General features: G+C 43.5%; 1 protein-coding gene across 2 annotated transcripts in view; it reads left to right on the forward strand.

Annotated features, from left to right (window-relative positions):
• Positions 1–991: 991 nt before the first annotated feature.
• LHFPL3 (lipoma HMGIC fusion partner-like 3) overlaps positions 992–22,324 on the forward strand; it is a 41,473-nt gene continuing 20,140 nt past the window's right edge. For both annotated transcript variants that reach the window (XM_018566435.1, XM_018566436.1), the window contains exon 1: positions 992–1,508. In XM_018566435.1, coding sequence (XP_018421937.1) covers positions 1,085–1,508 — 424 coding nt within the window. In that variant the 5' untranslated portion in view covers positions 992–1,084. The remainder of the gene's footprint in view (positions 1,509–22,324) is intronic.

Here is a 22,324-nt window from a genome sequence, read left to right on the forward strand (position 1 = left end):
CTCCTTCCCTGCCGCACAGCTACCCGCAGCATGTACGGGTGGCTGTGCGGCAGGGATGGAGAGGCTATCACTGGTCCCGCAGAACGTGCTGCAGGCACCGCCAGGCAGCACATTCTGCTGTGTGAGGACCCTCTCCTCTTAGCCCCGCCCCCTGGCCGCAGAGACGTGGAAGAGGGCCCTGCAGGAGAGGGAAGGTAAGTCTGGAATGGGAAGGGGGGGGGCGTGGGGAAGTGTGTGTGTGTGTTGCTGATTTTTATTATAATGTATTGCTGGGACTTGTAGCCCTGCATAGATTATACAGCAATGCAGAATAGCTCCAACTATGTAGGACTACAAGCCCCAGCAATATATTATATTTTTAAGTAGGGATACCCCAGTGTTATTACTGGGCATTTTCAAGAGTACTCATACTCGTGAAAATGCCCTGATACAAAACGCAGATACCGGTGTTCTGTCGAGAACGCCGACGTAGTCGAATTTGCTGACCTCAGCATCTGCGCTTGCGAACAGACCAGTACTATCGAGGAAACAGGGATTTATTGACAAACTATTTTGTTTAAATCGTTGATTGTGACTGTTAATAATATTCCATCCATCATTACCTGCCATCCGTCATTTACTGCCATGGACGGCATATTATTAACGGTCACAATTAACCATTACAAACGAATACTTTGTAAATAAATGCCAGTTTCCTCGTTAATTACCGTCTGTACGTAAGCGCAGATACTGAGTCGGCGTTCTCGACAGAACACCAGCACTAACGGGGCCCTGAAGGTTGTAGTTATGCCTCTGGATCTCTGATCAGATCCCCTGTTGATGAGTGATGAGAGGTGTGCTCAGCCCCAGCAGCCGTCTAGGAGGAGCGAGGAGCAGGCACGTCTAGAGGGGCTCCCGGGATGCCAGCTTTGCTGTAACCTCGGCAGTGTTGTCGCTGTGATTCGTTTTGTCCTGAGCCCCAGCAGCCGTCTAGGAGGAGCGAGGAGCAGGCACGTCTAGAGGGGCTCCCGGGATGCCAGCTTTGCTGTAACCTCGGCAGTGTTGTCGCTGTGATTCGTTTTGTCCTGCCTCTCCGGGTGGTGGGATGCCAGACCCCAGCTTAGTGATGTTATCCCCCCAAGAGGCGGCCAAGATCTACCACGCCAATTACATCCGCAATTCCCGGGCCATTGGGGTGCTGTGGGCGATCTTCACCATATTGTTCGCCATCGTCAACATTGTATGTTTCATGCAGCCCTACTGGATAGGGGACGGGGTGGACACCCCCCAGGCCGGCTATTTCGGACTCTTCCACTATTGTATCGGCAGCGGCTTCACCAAAGAACTCACCTGTGCCGGCAGCTTCACCGATTTCTCCTCCATCCCATCCGGAGCCTTCAAAGCCGCCTCGTTCTTCATTGGCCTGTCCATGACTCTCATCATCGCCTGCATCGTGTCCTTCGTGCTCTTCTTCTTCTGTAACACGGCCACGGTGTACAAGATCTGTGCCTGGATGCAGCTCTCCTCCGGTGAGTCAGTGCAGCCTCACACCACCACCATCATCATCACCTCCATCATCATCATCAGCACCACCATCCAGGTCCACTGTGTACTGGACCTACTCATCAGCACCCATTGACAGCTCTGCTGCCTGGGAACTTCTACACTACGTCCAAGCTGCCCATAAACTCTACAATCTGATTGGACAATCTGCCTTAGGGTCACCATATAACCTACAAGCTGACTGTACAATCAACTTTAGATCTGCCTAAACCATCCCATCAATTTTTATACAACTGGGCAGGCCATCGCTCTACATACTACAGATCTAAAAGACAATGTACAATCAGATTGTAACATGCATGGTGAGCCGTAGGTTTACCACACACATGTAACAAGCTAACCATACAATCTTTCTCTAAAGGAGATTGTACAATCAGATTGTAACGTGTATTGTGAGCCTTAAGCTCACCACACACCTTACAATCAGATTAAACAATTTCCTTTAGATCTACCAACAAGTGTGTAGTGCAAGGGCCTGCCTGATTGGATGCAGATTGATTCTATAGACTTGATAGATGCTCATATTATATATTTTTGTTAGATCTAAAGTTGATTGTACAAACATTGTATGGGCACATTGTAACGTGTGTGGTGAGCATAAGATTCCACACACACACACACGTTACAAGCTGATCATGCATTCTCTGTACAATCAACTTTAGTTCTACCAAAAGTATGTAATATAAGGTCCAACCTAAACTATTTCATCAATGTTTATCCAATCAGGTAGGCCCTTGCACTACATATTTGTTGGTAGATCTATAGGAGGTTGTACAATCAGATTATAACATGTGCGGTCAGCTTTGGGCTCACCATACACATTATGATCTAACCCAGTGGCATCAAAAGGGTGTGGTGCGGCCCGCACCCGGGTGACACCATTGGAGGGGTGACACCAAAATGACCGACAGTCATTTTGGTATGACCCCCTTCTAAAAAGTCAGGCACTAGGTTATGGACCGAGAGCCGGACAGTGTCAGGAGGGAGGAGGGGACCCGGCGACATACCTCATCCCGCCGGGTGAACGTCCCCTCCACCAGCAGGCGTCAATTAGTTGACCGTGCACGCGCGATGACGTCACTGCGGGGTGTCACCCGATGTCCGCTCCGGGTGACACCCTGCCTCGGGACGCCCCTGATCTGACCATGCATTTTGTGTACATTTGATTTTAGATCTACCAAAATGATGTAATATGAGGACCTGCCTGAACTATCCAATCTGTATACAACCAGGCAGGCCCTTGCACTACATACTCGTTGGTAGATCCAAAGGAGATTGTACAGTTTAATTGTAAGGTGTGTTGACAGCATTAGATTTTCCAAAACTGTAATAGGAGGACAAACCTAAGCAATCCATGTAAATAGTATCCATTCAGGCAGGCCCTTGTACTACATACAGTAGTTGATGGTAGAGCTAAAGGAGATTGTACAATTGGATTGTATAGTGTATAGCCAGCTTAAAAGCTGCATAGATGACCTTGTGAATGGAAGTACCCTGACTGGTCCTGCCTAGGCCTTTGATGTCATTAGTATTCAATCATTCTCTGTGGCCCAAACTAACCAGATCCTTCCTGCCCTGCATGTATCTTGTTGTACAGCTACAGGTATATATAGAAGGATAGAATTCAGCCATGGTTCTTTGAGAAACATTGGTGAATAACAACCATTGTGGGAAACACTATAAGAAGTAATGATAACAAAGAGGCTAAAGTGGCGAACCCTCCCTTCCCTTGCAGTGGGGTTACCCCACCACTGTAATGGTAAAACCGATCTCCGGGAAACAATAAACTAGCCCTGCCAGGGTTACCTGCTGATTGATCCTTAGGGGACCGGAGTAAAGCAGTTTCAAATACCTGACCCCCGCTCCCGTTGGCTCTGCGGCCTCTTCTCCCCTTCGCTCCAGCAGTTGGATGCCTGCTGAAGTCATCACGTCTAATGCAAGGGCCATAGCCTGGTTTTATACATGAGGATGCCAAGGACATTCCACAAGCCAAAACAGAGGAGGAAGAGTTTCTGACTGCCTGGGGAGGGGGGAATCAGGTAAGTAAAAGTCCTTTGCACTGCTCCCCTAGACAATAATGAGCAGTTAATGCTAGCAGTCCAGAGGTAATCCCACTGCTAGGGTTTTTCTTTTTTTTTTTACCTGGAGATAGCATTTATAGCCCACACTGTAAGATTGAAATGCTTGTGTAGGTCTAGGGCAGCCTTTCAAAATCAGGGTGCCTTCTGGCTTCTTCAGAGGTGCCTCAGCGTCATGACTTTGCATGGTGCAGGCAGGCTCCTGATATGAAAGGGCGCTTCTGAAGTGAAGGGGGGCTCTAATGTTAAGAGGGCTCCTAATGTAAAGGGGTACTCTGATTTGAAGGGGGGGGGGGGGGGCTCGAGATGTAAAGGGGTGGCGCTGGTGTAAAGAGGGGCTCTGATGTTAAGGGGGGTCCTGATTTGAAGGGGTGTCTCTGATGTGAAGAGGGAACCCAATGTTTTCTATTGTGTTTTTGCATGGGGTCCCCCATTATTATTATTATATTATTATGCAGGATTTATATAGCGCCAAAAGTTTGCACAGCGCTTTACAATATAAGGAAGATATTACAGTCACAATACAATTCAAGACAAGATGATAAGGAGGGCCCTGCCAGTGAGGGCTTACAATCTAAAAGGGAGGGGCAAGTGATACATGAGGAGATAGCTGTGTGGGATGATTGTTTGAGAAATTGATTGTTCAGTGGTTATGTTAAATTCCATACCAGACCCCTATCTGGGATAAGGCTTTGTTATGAATTCTGGAAGGGCTACATTTTACTCTGGGGTGCCTTGAGATTTTGCATACTGTTATAGAATGCCATGACTGAAAAAAGGTTGAGAAATGCTGGTCTAGGGTATCGGGTAAAGCAATTTTACTTACCTTATCCTCATTCCCCTGGCATTCAGAGCTTTCTTTGTCTCTCTATGCTCTTGGTTTGTAGACTGTCTCTCAGTGTCCTCAGGTACAATGCAGGGCTATGGGCCTTACATTGTGCTTAATGGCATAAGTGGGAGCAACAGGCAGCAGCTGCTGGCTTCGAAACACTCCTTACCGGATATCCCAAAGTTAACGGGTGCTCGTAATGACTGCAGATGATTCAAGTTCGGGATCAGGTATCCAACGCACCGAGGAAAAATGTGCGCTGTAAAATGTACTTCGCTGCAGCCCACCGCACCGCACATCATACCTGTGTTGTTGTGGGAACGGGGCACATAGAGAATTGCTTGCCCTGGCAATAACAGGCATTGGTGTGTGCTCATGGGCCTTCACCGATAATTTTTAGGACAGTGGTGGAGCTCCAGGACCCAGTCAGAGCTGCAAATGCTGCACCCCTGGTAGTACTGCCACTGACTGAAAGCTAGAGAGATTACAAATCCCAGCAATATATTATACAGCAATGCCGAATACCACAAGCTATAGAGGACTACAAATCCCAGCAATCCATTATCCAGCAATGCAGAATAATATGAAGCTACATACTCTGTGTTGCCCACCAGAGATGTGAAGGGTCTCACCAGAGCTGTGTGGGGTCTCACCAGGGCTGTGTGGGGTCTCGCCAGGGCTGTACGCGGTTTTAGGAGTGCTGTGCGTGGTCTTACCAGGGCTGCGTGCAGTCTCACCAAGGCTGTGCTGGGTCTCCCCAGTGTTGTGCCGGCTCTCCCCAGGGCTGTGCGGTCGGGTGCGGGCAGCAGGAAGGAGTAGAAAGAGGAAATTTGTGGGCCAGCGCTGGTCCCCACAAGGCTGCCATGAGGTCCCATGGCGGAGGTCACATGCTCCTCCATAATAGTCACATCATTAAAAAAAATGCTTAACTAAGCATATACATGCAAAGAAAAACAAAATACCTACCTCCCCTGCTGCCCACTTCACTAAAAGTGGAGAAATTGCCCAATGAAATGCTGTGTGAAACCAACACTTCAAGGAGTGTCAATCTCCTGGATCCCCCACATCTCTAACTGGTTCTTCCTGTTAAAGAAAAACTCAGATTAAATAAAAAATGTACCCTTGCAGTGGGGATACCCCTGCACTGCAAAGGTTAAGTGCTTGTTTTGGTTTAGGGGATGGAATAAAGCAGAATTACCTGATCCCGGCTCCCTCTGGAGTGCTAGATCGGCTCCTGCAGCCTCTTCTGCCCTTGGCTCTGGCAGTCTAAGGACCGCTGAAGTCATCAAGTCTTACGCATTTACATTGACCTGCATTAGGTGTGAGGATGATGAGGGACATTCTATAACCAGAGCAGGGGGGAGAGAGGTGAGTGTTGACTGCTGCGGGAGCTGGGAAGTAAAACATCTTTATTTGAGCCCCCTAGGCAAAAAGAGCACTTAAGCCTGGGTGGTAGGTAGCCCCACTGCAAGGGTAAGTGTTATAAAATCCCAGTTCTTTTTTGTCAAATAGAGTGGTGCCAACAGGGCCACCCACAGCTTAAAGTATAATTAAACCCTCGCTTTTTTTTCTGCAAATGTCTACTTGTATGAAAATGAGCAGCGGGTCCACGCTATACATTTAGCTCTGCTTGTCAGGAGTGGGGGGCTAAATATTTTTAAAAAACTACTCGCCCGGCACCCGAAACTGCATGTCCCGGGCGTCGGGCAATAGGGATAGTTGCCCCCAAAACAGCATCAATTCTTCTAGGTACACATACACACAGTTTTTGAAGGAACTCGGCAGGTAGGCTGTTCCAAATATCTTGGATAACTAACCACAGATCTTCTGTGGATGTAGTCTGCCTCAAATCCTTCATGTAATCCCAGACAGACTTCATGATGTTGAGATCAGGGCTCTGTGGGGCCAAACCATCACCGGGACTCCTTGTTCTTCATTACGCTGTAGATCTTAGTGACATTGGTTGTATGTTTGGGGTCGTTGTCCAGGAGCAGAATACATTTGGGGCCAATCACAATCCTCCCTGATGGTATGGCATGATGAATAAGTGTTTGCTTGTATTTCTCAGCATTGAGGACACCATTGATCCTGACCAAATCTCCAACACCATTTGCTGAAATGCAGCCCCAGACTTGCAAGGAGCCTCCACCATGCTTCACTGTTGCCTGCAAACGCTCAATATTGTAACACTCTCCAGCCCTCCAGCGAACAAACTGCCTCCTGCTACAGCCAAATATTTAAAATTTTGACTCATCAGTCCAGAGCACCTGCTGCCATTTGGGTGGTTGTCTAACAATTAAGCTAGCTTGCGGTTTGATGGAAGGCCCACTTTAAATACTGTAGCTAACCTGGTTCATTGCATTGGTAATAGATTTTAGTGTAACTTCCAAGATATAATGCACTTTGCAGTCCAAAAAATAAGATGAATAATTTTGCAGAAGCTTAGGAAGGGTTTTGCTTTCGGAGGTCTGCTTTAGTGACATCAGCTATTACAATCATGAAACTGTTATTTAATATATAGACCTGGCTGATAGATAGCAGGGCAAGATACAGAAGCAGCCGGGACATTACTTCTACAACCCCTGCTGTGTATCTGACCTCAGGAGCAGATTTTATGTAAGACAACAGATAAGTAAAGCAGCCCTATAATTGCGGAAAGGTCACTGCATTATGAATACTACTCTGCATGTCTGAAGACATACACTCTTCAGAACACCTCTACTAAAAATGAAATAGATAGTTGATTTTTAATGATATTAAATTACAATATGGTTTGTGTAGTGATTATACATAGTTATATCCATTTTATCAAAAATGCAGTTGGTCAGAATTTGTATAGTTGTACTGCAGTACTGTATTCGACAGTATGCATAATTATGCTTCAAACACACTAGCTGCGCACTTGTGAATCAGGCTGTAGATCAAAGGAGGTTGTTTTTAAACTGGAAATACAGAGCGAGCTACTGTTAACCTAGAAATATATTTGATACAATATGGCCTTTTGGCTGTCACGCTGAGCATCCCCAGGGTTCATGTTGATGGGCGTTTAAGTCAAGCCCTGCACTTTTTATTCGAACACATTTGAATGGAAAATGCAGCACTTGACCTGCTTTGCCTGAAGCTCAAACACAACTTTAGAGAACATGCTGTGTCCAAAAATATGCAGTGCAACACAAAGCAGGACAAAATTGTGAAAAAATACTGTTTTCACTACGTTATGTTATGAAACATTTATTATTACCCCAATTTTTTGGTCAAATATAAAAGTTGTGGTCATGTCAAGGTAAATAGACTCCAAACATGTCAATCCTTAAAACTGCATGCACTTGTGAAATCTGCCCAAAATTGGCCATAGGCGACGCTTTAAAAGCTTTTACTGCTCATCAGTTCAGTGGTAACAGTGATTGATGGCCCTAAAATTATTGCTCACACTCCAACGTTTGCGGTGATACGTAATGTGTGCGGCACAATGGGCGCACGTTTTTGCACGTAGGCGCACCCAGCGCATGTTTGCATGTGTATGTGGGGGCAGGGGACTTTTACATTTTTTGTGGGGTTTTTTTTATATTACTTTTTTATATGTAATTTTATTTTTTATGTTTCATAAAAGTTTTTAAACATAATGTTATTGTTATCACATACTGTAAGGGGCTAATAAGCCCCCTATGTGATGGCCAATATACAGTGACAGGTCCTCTTTATGGAGACATCAGGGGTCTCTAAGACCCCTAATGTCACCTAGGGACCCTGTCACGTACCTGGTTGGGAGGCCTCCCTTGCACCTCGCGTTCCGAGGACTCTGGAGTTGGGACAGAGTCAAAGCAGACAGCGAGTGGCACGGGTGCCAGTGGTGGTAACACCGTGCAAGTTGGAGTCCAGTTGCTGGTTGCAGAGCAGGGCAAGATCCATCATCAAGGTCAAACGAGCCAAGGTCACACCAGTCGGGCAGGCAAGGTACAAAGGGATGAGGCAGAGGCAAAGTCTAGTAACGATCCAAGATGAGAGGCAGGCAGCAAACAAGAAAGATGAAGAACAAATCCAGGTCAGACATCTGGCAATACAGGGCAAGGAATCACAGGAACACAGGGGAGCTGAAAGACAGTCCAGCAATTTGAAGACAGGCAGGCTGGGTTTAAATAGAATACAAAAAAACAACAAACAGCGCTCCCGGGAGGGGGCCATGAATGAACAGTGTGCTGCCCTTAGAAACAGGAGGAGGACCTGTGCGGACTGGAATGAACAAAACACACAAGGGCGCAAAACTTGAGTGTGGCTGTGACATAAACTTGGACCAATGTGCAAGAAAACTTGTTAATGATTATGCACTTACGTTTGGCTGAAGGGACCAGATGAGGGGCAGCCCCGGAGGAGGATAGGGAGTTACCAGAACAGTGTTCTCGTCTCGTGGCTGATGCGCTGTGAGTGCTAGCCTGTCACGGTTGGGGAACACAGGGCTGAGCACCGGAGGTTGGAGGAATGGTGGTGTGAAGACACCGTCCGTGTTGCTCCTATGTGGACAGGAGTCAGAGCGGTGAGGGTTGGACGCTTGGTCTGGCTGGGTGGTGATCGAGCGGACTGAACATCTGTCATGCAGCTGACAAGACAGTGTTCAGTTCGGGAAGCAGTCCTGTCCCTGAATGTCTAGTTGTAGCGGCGTGTAGAACGTCTAACGGTAGTGGACGGGAGAAAAACTGTTAAAAAGGCTGTGGAGGCCAGTGGGTAGTAGGAGTGCAGTTTTAAAAGGGCTCTGTAAATACCGGACAGCGACGCGTTTCGAGAATAATCTCTTTCTCAAGCTCTGGCGGTGTTTCAAGTGGCGGGAATCCGCCGATTTAAAAGTGACAGCTGGGCGGAGCTAAGCGGCAACTGCGCTGATATACATAGTGTCAGAGGTGGAGATGATATTCTTGTGTTAGCGACTATGTGCACAGCTGAAAGCTGAAATTTGCTTTCAGCGGTGCACATAGTCGCTAACACAACAATATCATCATATCAGGACAAAAGTCAGACGGCCTTTTACACACTGCTGCTGTCTTTTGCATGTGTGGTTAAATTGCAAGAAGGAGGTAGGGGGTCAGAGGCCTCATTATATGTAGATAAGACAAGCATAAATTATTTAAATACATTTAGCCATTTTGTCTGCTGCCACAGAACACACAAAAAATACCATCACTGGCTGTTTACGTTTTAGGCAGTTTTCCCACGTGTGCGTGCGCACGAGTGAGGGTGGGGAAGGACATTTTAAAATGCCCACTTGCATCTAGAAGGCTCCCGTCCGGCCGTTTATGAATGGCCGCTGGACAGGAAGCTGTTAAAATGAACCCTCATTAAACTTTGAAAAAAAAAAGAAATACTTACCTCGGCCCCAGCTTCTGATGATTCTGGGAGGCATAAGTGACACACTCTTACCTTTAAGGACATACTAGAAGCCAGCCGTTCACTTCATACATTGATTAACATCCTAAAGAAGATGGAAATGTGCTGGTATTCTACAAGTTCCACAGTTACAGTTCTTTATATATCAGTTTCATTAACAACTAATAATTTCATGTTGGTTTCTCTTGGCATTGGTTACCATCATGAACAGATTGCCATCGCCTTAAAATTCTGTTCCTACATCCAGCCTACTAGCCTTTGCTAGAAGGCTGTGTTTGAAATGTTATTCTGCATCAAAAGTTTAAACATAAATAATGAGAAATGTGATATGGGAAAATAGCAGATCACTAATCCCAAGTAAGACTCATTCCCAAAATATTATTAGCTGGGTCTGTCACTGCAATTCTTTGTATGCTGTACCGGTGAAGCCCATGGCTAAACCTTATATTAGCTCTCTCCTAATTCTGGCTGTACACAAAGCAAGATGATGGTCTGATTACATCTAAAACTACGATTTCTAGGACCCTGTAACACCACAGCGATGTGCGCTGCAGCAAACGGACTGATGCGCAATGCATTAAACAGTCCCTTCAAAAGCTGTGGGTTGAAACTCACAGCAATGCACATGAAAATATTGCCGTTTAAACTTTAGCACAGCACCACACATTAGGACACACTGAGGTGGAATTTATCAAACCTGGAGAAGACAAAATCTGCAGCAGCTGTGCATGCCAACCAATCAGTTGGCAGTGAGGTTGAGAAGAAACGTTAGCAAAAGGGGGCCACAATAATCTGATGTGTATATTTCGGATCGATTCAGCATGACTGAAACAGCCTCCGTAGCTCTGATGCTTATTTGAGTGCAGGGTCGCGTTCAGTTCCTTAGCCAAGCTCTGAGTAGCTGTTCTGCAGCGCTTCAGTTTCGCTGCAGGAGCCTCACTGAATTATTTGGCTGCACAGTTCTAAGCAAAATGGCAGAGCATTCAGTGTTACACTCTGCCATTAGTGCAATTTCTACTGTTTTACAGGGGGAAACCGAGAGCCATGGCATATTTGATGTGGCTCTGAATGAAATGGATGTTTCATTATATGGTTGCTACAATTAGGTCACCAACCCACTGTTGCAATAAAAGTATTTTGAACAAACTGCGCCTCGTTATTCATACACAGTTATTTGTTCACACTTGTCCACCAAAACATTAAAATGTAGGTTTCCACACTGAATTGTGATTTGTTCCATTGGGGCTACTAGTATGCTGATGTCACACTCAGCGCTCTGCTGCCACATTCGCTTCCACTGCAAGTGCAAAGTTAGCAGTGCTAAGCGCTGACTTGCAGCACAGCGTTGAGCGGCGGTTCGCTAATTCAGCACTGGCAGCGGCTGAGCAACTGAACGCGCCTTTGGCGTGGTTGGTGTGTGTTTTCCGTGCACTTCTATTTGCTGAATTCTACATAAAAAGTTATAGGTTGTGTCAGAGTCTCTTTAAGGCTTCACACAGTCATAGCTTAGCCACGGGCATTTCTGTGCAGATAATTTCTTGCTTTTTTTGTCAGTGCTGCAGGCCTGTATCAGCAAGCTTTGGGCTTGTGTTGATGGGCAAATGCAACACGCTTTTGACATTAGATTGAGATGAATCTGAGATAATTCAAAATTCATTGACAGGTACAGTTGACTTTCATTTGACCTGCTTTTGCATTCACATAGACGTGTATGGGGACAGCAACAGTTCTGAGGCAAACAAAAGCTAAAAATGTTTGCTTCTAATGGATTACAGCAGCCATTCTTAACCCTTTTACTTTGAAATAGGAGCACCTTGAAGGAATTTTCATGCACTGACTCTGGAGTGACATTGGCCCCTTAACAATGCAGATACCATCAGGCAGAGGTCAATCTGCCACTGCTCACCAGGGCCGGCACTAGCGCAAGGCAAGATGGGCACTTGCCTTACGGCGCCAGGGAACAGGGCGGAAAATTGACAGTGCCCGATCGAAACCAGTGTGTGGGCTGCCGCTGCGGGCGGGCGGCATCTGGATGAGTCCCCGGCCGCAGCGGCGCTGACCTGTACAGTCTCACGTCTCAGTAGTGACAGTCTCACTGAGTGTCTCGTCTTTGGCTACGTCCTCCTACGTCAGTTGGTGACGTAAGTGGCCCCGCCCCTGGTTCCCCTGGCCGCTCAGCCGCATGTGTATGAGAGGCAGTGATGAGCAGAGGAGCCGGCCTAATCCTCCGCTCCTACTTCTCCACACACATAACTGTCCCCAACTAAACTTCCTCCACGTTCATTGTGCCGCCGGCCGAGTATAAAATTCCCGCTTTATAAAGATAGAAATCCCACATTCCTGCACCCGGGAGAACAATGTATACGAAGCCCCGCCCCTTTCCCAGCCAGCCGGGTCTCTCCCCTCTCAGGGGAGCCCGAGCTGTGCCCCCGCAGCGCCAAAGAGGGAGACTTCTTCGTTATCACTACTATGGCTTGTTCCCGGATGGCACCAAGTTCGATTCCAGGTAAGAGGCGATGACAGTGAGCACACACAGGGACAGTTAGAAGGAGTTTGTATACAAGTCATGGAGAGGGCAGTGCATTACTCGGGCGCAAAAATGCACCTTGCCTACCTTGCCTAGAATCCTAGCACCGGCCCTGCTGCTCACTGCTCGAAGAACCTCCTGACAACCTCAGCAGGCTATATTAAGTATGTCATTCTTACATTTTTGGCACAGTAGTTTAATTGGCGCTAGTATCAATGTGATAGCATACTTTTTATTGAAATAATATTATTGGTGCTAGCATTATGGCTGGCCCTGAGTTTCAAAGATAGATGTTATGAAAGGATATCTAAATCAAAGAACAAAAAAATAATATATTGCAGCTTACCAGTCCTTAGATGTAGTGATTGCATTGTTTGCATTTTTTAAGGCTCAGCAACTTTAGCAAGTACGGATCAATACCTGTTGATTTTGCCAAGTATGCAGTGCCCTTGTCACTTCCTGTGAGCTTAAAGACCATTTCCACATTTGCAGAGGTATTTTTTAAAAAAACATGCCAGCAATGTACACAGAGTGTACATGAAGCAGACAAATGCATTTGCTGAGTATGAACACCAAAACATGTGTTTTTTTGTTATCTTTCCCCTTCATATCCTCTTGGAAATGTCTGCCTCTGTGCTTTAGAAGCAATCTGTGTATATTACAACTGAGCTCTCTCTGAGCTCTCCATCCCTCATTCTTTAGTATTCAGAGTGGCAACCCCCCTTTGACAGCGTATTGTGTACAAAGGCAGAGCTGGTGTTAAGTAATCTCACAGAATCACAGGGAGGAGGGCAGCCATTTACAGCCTGGTTTACAATCTGAACCTGGTGTCAGACTAAATTTCCTGTGGAGAAATGGTTGAATTTCAAGGCTTCAGTCATAAAAAAAATGAAGAAAGCCTGCAATATGAGTCATGAAAATGTGCACATGTATACATCATCACTGCACCTCTTCATTACCACAATAAAGGCCAATCACTTACAAAGGTGGAAATGGGCTTTAATAGAAAGCACAAACAATGGTTATCTTTCTTACAAGCTATCTTGTGTAAACTACCTATTACCTTGCCCCGTGTAAGGAGTTAAAGACCTCCATGGCTACCTCCATAGATACAGTGGATGACTGAGAGCAGCCATACAAGGACAGAAAGTGTATTATTCGCCAATTTACAAGATGAAAATAAAGGGAAAAAATCCTGAATAAACGAATGCAGGCACCATATCTAAGGACTTGAAAGCTGCAATATTGTAAAATGTTGGTTTTGGGCTTAGAAGCGCTTTAACAGTTGTTTATTGCTACCATACACAGCCATTTTCAGGTAGTTTTCATTCTTAAGCTGCCCATACACCTGATGCAAGTACGATCTGCCTGTCCAAGATGGGCAGGTGGTACGAACTTTTAATCACCTTACAACCATCACACAACGAAACTCGTGCGATGGTTGTAAGGTGTATGGCCACCTTTTAGAAACAACCAATGGAGGTGATAGGTTGACTTGATCTGTTTCATTGTTTTTTGAGAGTGAAAGGGGTTGCATTGCAATATATAACCAGTGTAAAGGTTTGGTTTAGCAGTTATGTTGTGATAAAGGATTAGATTTAAGCCGGCAATACACATGGCAATTGAAGCCACGTTTGAGCGATAAAACATTCTATTCCATTTTTTGTCAAATCACAAAGCAATTGAAGACCTCAAATAGTGATTTTGATTGGCTGAAAGAAGATGGGAATACAATTGCCTTCAAAAAAATGTTTTTTTAAACATTTTTATTCAGTCTTTCAATGAAGCTGTCATTTGCCATGTGTATAGCTAGCTAAGCATTGAGTTGCCCTCTAGAATAACAAAGCAGGCTGTAAACAGTTCCTGGTATTGTGCAGCTGAACATCTTCAAACCACAGTACTGAATTTTCTGTGTGTTAAGTCCATTATCTGCACTTATAGTTAACTTTTTTTATGGAAAGCAGGCTGCAGGCTGTCATCATGATATTGGCTTCACTGACCTGTGGCAAGATTCGGGATAGAAGTTCAGACAATTCTGTCTTTATGGGCTGCTTGCTTTTTCCAGCACAGTAGCTCACTTATTAGTAAAACCAGGTTCACAACTTCCATTTTGAAAAAAAATTCCATCCTGGCCAGTCTTTCGCAATGCAGCTGGAGGTCTCCATGTGCCTTTTTTTCCATCACATTTTGCCAAAGTGAACCTCTCGATAAATTTACAAGTTCACATGAACAAATTCCTGACATGTCAGACTATGCTGCAATAGTATGATTTGTTATTTAAAATCAGTCAAGTGACTGTGCCTTGGCTGATATCAATGCTTTCTCCTGCTTTTGGCTGGATGAAGCATTGCCTTTGTCTTCTCTCTTGCAATAATATTACAAAATATTCATTTTGCAGCAAGATGAGAGGCTGCAACCGGGGGCTAATCTGAGTCTGAGCTAATCTAATTTACGTATCATCTCAGGGGCAGTATCTCAGTTCAGATAGTAGATACTGGTGAGTGGATGTCACCTGAGCAAAAATAATGTCACTGTTCTGGAGTGAAAAACAATTGACAAGGGGAGTATTGTAGAGTGAAGACTGATCGGTAGCGCACAATTGTCAAGGGAACTGATGTATTGTTGTCACATCCAACTGCACACACCCTTCTGTAATGTTCTTTTACAAGAGGTTTGGGGGTGCACAGAGTCAGATCTCTACTTAGGAAGGAGTTCAACCCTGAGCGTTAAAACAGAGACCTCATATCCTCCAGCGTTGCCTGGGTCCTATTTGTGGGCAATCTAAACTTCTATTCCACTTGTACATTTTTGTATATACTGTGTACAGGTTCTGTTACATTTGCTTGACTATATACATATGTGGACAAAATTATTGGTACCCATACAGCTCATTGAAACAATGCCTTTTTCCTCCTGAAAAGTGATGGACTTAAAATCACTTGTCTCATGAATACATACATGCCTTTGATATGTCATAGAGTGATGAAAAGAAAGTGTGAAAGGAGAGAAATTGCTGCTTATTCTACAAAGATATTCTGATTTGTTGGTGCCTCTAGAAAAGATTATAAATAACTGGATCTCAGTGATATTTCAAACTGTTTTCTGTGATTAGTATTACACATGTTTTTAATCTTGTAATCAGTCAGCCTATTTAAATGGAGAAAAGTGTTCACTGTGCTGTTTGGTATCATCATCTGTACCACGCTAAACATGGACCAGAGAAAGCAAAGGAAAGAGTTATTTGAGGCGATCAGAAATAAATTTATAGACCGGCACGTCAAACGTAAAAGCTAAAAGACCATCTTTAAGCAGCTTGATGTGATGGCTAAAGTTGCAAATATTATCAAGACCTTTATGGTGTGTGGAAGTGTAGTCAACCTCCCTGTACTTGGCCTGAAGAGGAAAACCAACCGCAGATTGAACAGAAGGATAGTGCAAATGGTAATCAAAAAGTCAAGGAAAATGTCCAAAGAGATACAGGCTAAACTCCAAGGTCAAGGTACATCAACGTCTCATGGTACTAACCAAAACTGGAGCTTTTTGGCAAGTCACATCAGCAATATATTTATGAGACAAAAAGAAGCTTTCAAAGAAAAGATCAATGTACCTACTGTGAAACATAAAGGAGGCTTGGTTATGTTTTGGGGCTGCTTTGCTGGGTCTGGTAACAAAGAAATCTTAATCAAAACGAACTGCTCAGTGTCAGAAAGCTCTGTCTCATTCGCAGGTCATGGGCCCTCCAACAGGATAATGACGCAAAACACACAGCTAAAAGCAAACAAGAATGGCTAAGAACAACATTGGACTATTCTGAAGTGGCCTGCTATGAGATCTGATCTGAATCCTATTGAAAATCTTTGCAAAAACTGAAAAATACAGTCTGGAGAAGGCCCCTTTTAAACCTGAGACAGCTGGAGGAGTTTGCTCAAGAAGAGTAGGCCAAACTACATGTTGGCAGGTGCAGACGTCTCATTGAGAGCTACAGAAATTGTTTTTTTTGCAGTGATTGCCTCTAAAGGTTGTAAAACAAAATATTAGTTTAAGGGTTTCATAATTGTTGCCAATACCAGTTTCATGTGTTATATTATTCAAAATATTCGGTTGAATCAAAATTCAAAAGCAAATGATTGATGCCAATTACATGTCAATGGTCAGTTTCAAGTTATTTTGGGAAAATTGTGGGTTCTTCATTTTGTATGGAAGAGTACCAACAAATTTGTTCAAGTCTGTATAGCCAGTTTACCAGTGTAAACCTTTGCTTACATGTCAGCCTTATTAAAATGTGCATATTTATGTATATCATTTATATCAACTGTATACTATCAGTTGTAGGATTCATAGGATAGTATCCCTTAAAGGGGCTTCACCCCCTGTCTTTCTGGTTTTCTAGACATTTGCTATTAATAGGTGTTCTGGGTGGGATATTGTTTTCATAATAAAAAATGGGCTAAACCAAACCCTTAAAGTGTTTCTAAACCCAAGAACAAACATTTGATGTATTGCAGCTTACCAGTCCTTAGATGTTTTGGCTGCATTCACTTTCTTTTTTTGAGGCTAATTGTCTTTTATTTTCACCTGGTGTTCCTGCCAGTGACAAATTCCTGTCCTAGGGTGACAACCCTCATTTACTGTACTTAATCTATAAAGGAGCAGCATTGTACCACAAGACTAGAAGTGTGAAGAACTCTTAATGCCTTTTTTTTGTAACATAGAGTTTATGTGCTCTGTAGTCTACAGAGAGAGCTGGGAACAATGCTAATGGATAACAGTTAGTAGAGGCAGAGAGCACAGGAAGTTATCAACTAACAAGATTTCTGGCAAGTTCAAGAGTGTTTTGTTTTTTTTTGCACATAGAAAAGACATAACAAAACCCTTTCCATTAGATATTTAACACAACAAAAAAAGAACAAATATGAGAAGTCAATAGTTAACATTTACGTACACCTTAAAGTGGACCCGAAGCTGGATAAATAAAAGGGCCCCTGAAGCTTTTTTTTTTTAATCCATAATGTGTAGTATTTACAGCATATTACCACATTATGTCAGACTTACCCGCCATCCTCTCCAGACATTACCGATCCCCAGCAGTACTGAGCTCCTCCTTCTTCGAGTCTTAGGTACATGGGAGTTACTTCATCTCATCATGCTAGGTCTGTGCACTCAGCTGCACGTGCGCTGCTCAGCATACAGAAAAAATATGCTGAATAGTAAAAAGAAGCTTTTATTGGAGAAGAGACTTAGGCTCCATTCACACCTATATATGCCGGCGTTCTGCTGCTTTCGAATGCAGCAGCTTTCACCCCATCATTATTGTGCAGGGGTGTGGAATTCCTATCGCCCGACGCCCGAGACAGGCAGTTTCGGGCGCCGAGCAAGTAGTTTTTTAATACATTCAGCCCTGCTCCGGACAAGCAGAGCTGAATGTACAGTGGGAGCCGCCGCTCGTTTTCATACAAGTGATCTAATCAGATCACTTGTATGAAGCGAGAATCGGCAATCCTGTGCGCCCCCCCCCCCCCCCAAGTTCACTTTACCAGGTAATACGGGAAAATGGAATTACCCGATGAAATCTGGCCCGATCTCTTCTACCCCCCAGCTATAAACTTTCTGCAAACAGTCCTTACCCCGTACTGTCAAGCGCATTCCTGCCCTATGCATTTTTAATTTTACTGGCAAATTGCAAGCACTCATTGGTCAGCGTGGTCAAGTGATTGGCCGGGAAGCCAGCTCCTTGCCGATTGGCCGCCAATCAGCATCGAGCCTTCTTCCCGGCCAATCAGGTCATTACGTTGGCATGGAGCAGGCCTCCCAGCCATTCACAATCAAGCCGGCCAAACAACATGGAGTCGGCTTCCCTGGCAGTCAGGAAGCCGGGTAGCATCCCATTACCCGCTGCCTAGCTTCCTGATTGCCCGGGAAGCCTGCTTCATGCCAACGGGTGAGTACTGAAAGCAAAATATTGGTACTCGATACCCAAAAACTGGTATTGGTGCATCCCTAGTTTTAAACTTTTAAAACTTTTTTTAGTTGTATTGGGACAAGTAGATTGTCATGAAGGACAAGTAGATTTGACCCCCGCTTTAGCCCTTGGACAAGTAGTTTTTTCAAAAATTTCCACACCCCTGTTGTGAATGGGTGACAGCTGCCACTTGTAAATGGAAGATTAGGGATTCCTGCTGCAGGAAATTGCAAGTTTCTGACGCAAGAATCCCTAATTGCACCTAAAATATAGGTCTGAAAGGAGGCTTACACAGTCTCTTCTGCCCTAGAAAGCCAGCCAATGGGCAATTTTTGTCACTTTACTTCCACTTTAACCTTGTTGGAGCAAACTATGCTTTATAGGGATTTTTTGATTTCCTCTGGATCAACAGTGGGTAACTGTTGGCAAAGCGTTCTGGGTTTTTTTTTTTTTATATAGTTTGAAGTCGATGGACATGTGCCTTTTTTCAACCTGACTAACTATTTAACTATTTAACTTCTTAACACTTTAATGCTCTTACAAGTAACACTTGAAATGACTTATACTTAACCCTTAAAGTTAACCCAATGTCCATTACATGTGTTTAGTGCCCTTTAACTTCCAAAGAAAGATCTGGTAAACATCCACAAATATGTTCTTAGCTTGCAAACCTCTGTTCTAGTTCAACCATTTACTCCTTTGATACTTTCCTGAGCTATAAGAGTGGCCTGACAATTTTGCTGTGGATTTAATAGAAGTCATGTTGATATAAATAACTCATAATGAGCACAATATGCCACTGTTGTACAGTTGGATGTTTTTCCTAGCTTTGTGAAAGCCTGTGGCTTGTAAAGAATGTAAAAGACATATTTCGAATGCATGAGATAAAATGGAATCTGACAGTGCCATATGTGTGCTTGTGAGTAAAATAATGGTGTACCATAAACACAGGGAATGACTCCTGTTGTGACCTATTGACTTTTAAATCTCGTTTAAATAATCATGCACTGCAAATTACATTTTGTTCTCTTTGATTGCAAAACAGTTTGTGTTCTGAAAACGTTTATTGAGATTGGCACCAAACGAGTGTGATCAGATAGAGTGTTGCTTACCTCCCTATATTTTTGGTATATAGTTTGTACTATGAACATTTGATTCAATGTTTGTGTGCCATAAAGCAAAAAGTGGAAAGAGAACCAGTTGATCTCCTCATTATGAGTGAAAATAACTTTGGATTTATAAAAACATATTCTAATGATTCTGTTTGTGGAAAACTGTAAATAGGCAGTCTTTTTTCAATAGGATCAGAGTCGGGATCCCCAGGGGAAACAGAGCCAGCAGCAGTTACTATCACTGCCAGTAGTACTGCCAGGAGTGATTTATAGCTTAGTGGGAAAAAAAATATTGATTAAATGCTGTGAAGCTAAATACAGCTGAATTTAGGTTAGCCATAGACAGGGCATATGATTCCACAAAAATTACATGTGCTGAGACATCAGCTCATTGCCAGGACCTGCTTGGGTGATACTCTCCAACTTGGCCAATAAGTAAATGCAACTTATGCAGAGTAGCCATATTGTTATCTTTGTTACCCTGTTTCTTTTTTTTTCGAGAAATTGGAATTCAAACCTGAAACGCTTTATCAACAAGTTAGATTATAACTTATAACTGATAACTGATTATAAATGGAGCCCTATATGTCCAAAAGTTTGTGTACACTTTACCACCATACTTAAGAGAGCTTGTTGTACATCCTATTCCAAAACCATGGACATTATTAAAGAGTTAACCCAAGTCTTCTGTGAAGACTTTCTTAAAAAAAAAAATTGGATTGTGTCTGTGGAAAAGTGCATTTGCGAGGTACTGATATTGGACAAGAACACCTGGCTCACAATCAGTGTTCCAGTTCATCTCAAAGATCTTCAATAGGATTGGGGTCAGTTCCTCCACACCAAACTCATGAAGTCATGTCTTTATGGACATGGCTCTCTGCTCTATGCTCATCTCGACTGCACTGAACATCCTGCCGTCTACTGGAGGAAGGAGAAGAGGATGGGAGAGTGGCTTGCCTTGCTGTGTCTCTGCATTTGTGTAGACCAGCCTTTCTCAATCAGAGTGCCACTGGTGTGCCTCCTGGGTTCCTCAGGGGTGCCTCAAAATTTTGTGGTAGCAGGACTGTGATGTGAAGGGGGCTTCTGATGTAAAAGGGAGCTATGATGTGAAAGGCGGGGGCGGGAGGGTCTCTGATATGAAAAGGGGCTTCTGATGTGAAAGTGGCTACTGATGCAAAGGGGTTGATTTACTAACCTTATAAACACGCCACGAACAAGTATACACCTCTGTAGTGTGTTCCCTCCCAGCATGATCTATTGGTGGAATCTATACACCTTTGTAGTGTGTACACACCCAGCAGGTGTGTTGTGCAAAGCCCTGCATGAATTACAAGGTGATGTTGTGTAAATTAGCTCTACATTGTGTTGCTTGCGTTGATGAATGCAGGAATGTAAATGCATGAGCTAACCATTTTTGTCTAAACTGTGAAGCAGCATTATATATGCATCATGTGCATGATTTTTCCATATATGGCATTAGTGGAAATATGCTTTTAGAGACTTTTTGGTTGATAAATACGTTTTGCTGTGTAAAAATCACACGCACCTAGTGCGTGCGTGTGTTTAGGTTAGTAAATCACCCCCAAAGAGTCTGATGTGTGGGAAGATGATTTGAAGGGGGCACTTCGATGTGAAGAGGAAACACAGTTTTTTGTGTGTGTGTTTGTGTAGAGACCGCCTTAAAATCTATAACATTTCAGAATGGGGTGGCTTGAGATTTTGCATATTTTTAAAGGGTGTCATGACTAAAAAAGGGTTGAGAAACGCTGGTGTAGATGCACACAGGTTAATGTCCCACCTATTGGTGGCTCAATAGGACCTTGCAAGAGCTACCCTAAAACAGGATATCAGGGCCACTGCTCAGATGACCAGCTGTTTCTGCAAGAAGCTAAAACGTTTAAACATCAGCATCCATTTTATGCAGCATCTATTGCAAGTGATTTAATCAGCATGTGAAATAGCTTACAAACCTTTTGACTTAATATCACTTACATTTAACAAAGGTTACATTTACACCTCTGTATGAGGTTCTGTGTATTTAAGGTTCTGTGCAGGTTTGATGCATTTTAGATTGCTGTGACATCCGTGTCCATACAGTTTTTTCCTCCATCTTCTTTTTGTTTCAGTATGGGTTTCCTTCTACCAAACAAAGGAACCTTTTTTTTTGGTTATTGAAGTGCATTACACTTTAAGCTGTCAGACAAATTTGTACACTTGTACATGTTTTTACATCTCTACTACAACATAGTTTTCTCTGTACTGTGCGTTTTATGCAGCTTGTGAATAAATACTAATTGTCTGGCTGTCTAGTAAATGATATTCCTGGAAAACTGCAAACTCCATCATATATTAATGTATTTATTTAGACTTTTAGGTTGAAGTCTAATGGGCTACAGATGTTCAGATATGCATATATAAAGGAAAAATATTAATATTTAGGATTTCATGTATTTTCTTGCAGTAGCCTACTTGTATTTTTGCTTGCTCTTCATTTCTGCTGATCATCATTCCAATCAAGTTTGCTGTAAAATGCTGATAATACACATATTCCATGAGGCGGTAAATCTCAATCTTTCAGTGGCTTGCAGAATGAATCCAATTACCTTTTTAACTTTAAGCTGTTGGTTAAGAATGCAGTCAAATGCAAGCCATGAATGATAATTTGAGAGCAAGGGCCATATTATGTTGGGGTAAGCAGTTCAAAAGATTTTGCAACTACAAACAATATTTTGCAGAAATACAGATATAAGTATTATAAAACAATAAATGTAATAAAGGTGCATATCAAATTAAAGTATTTTTTCTAGCTAGAATTTTTTGTTGTTGTTTAGAAAGATTCGGGAATGGCCAGAGACCCTTCTCAGTTTCTTGCTTTTTGTGTCAAAGACACATAAGGAAGTG

This window comes from Nanorana parkeri, unplaced genomic scaffold (assembly GCF_000935625.1).
Source record: "Nanorana parkeri isolate BGI_ZX_2015 unplaced genomic scaffold, ASM93562v1 scaffold949, whole genome shotgun sequence".
Taxonomy (NCBI): Eukaryota; Metazoa; Chordata; class Amphibia; order Anura; family Dicroglossidae; genus Nanorana; species Nanorana parkeri.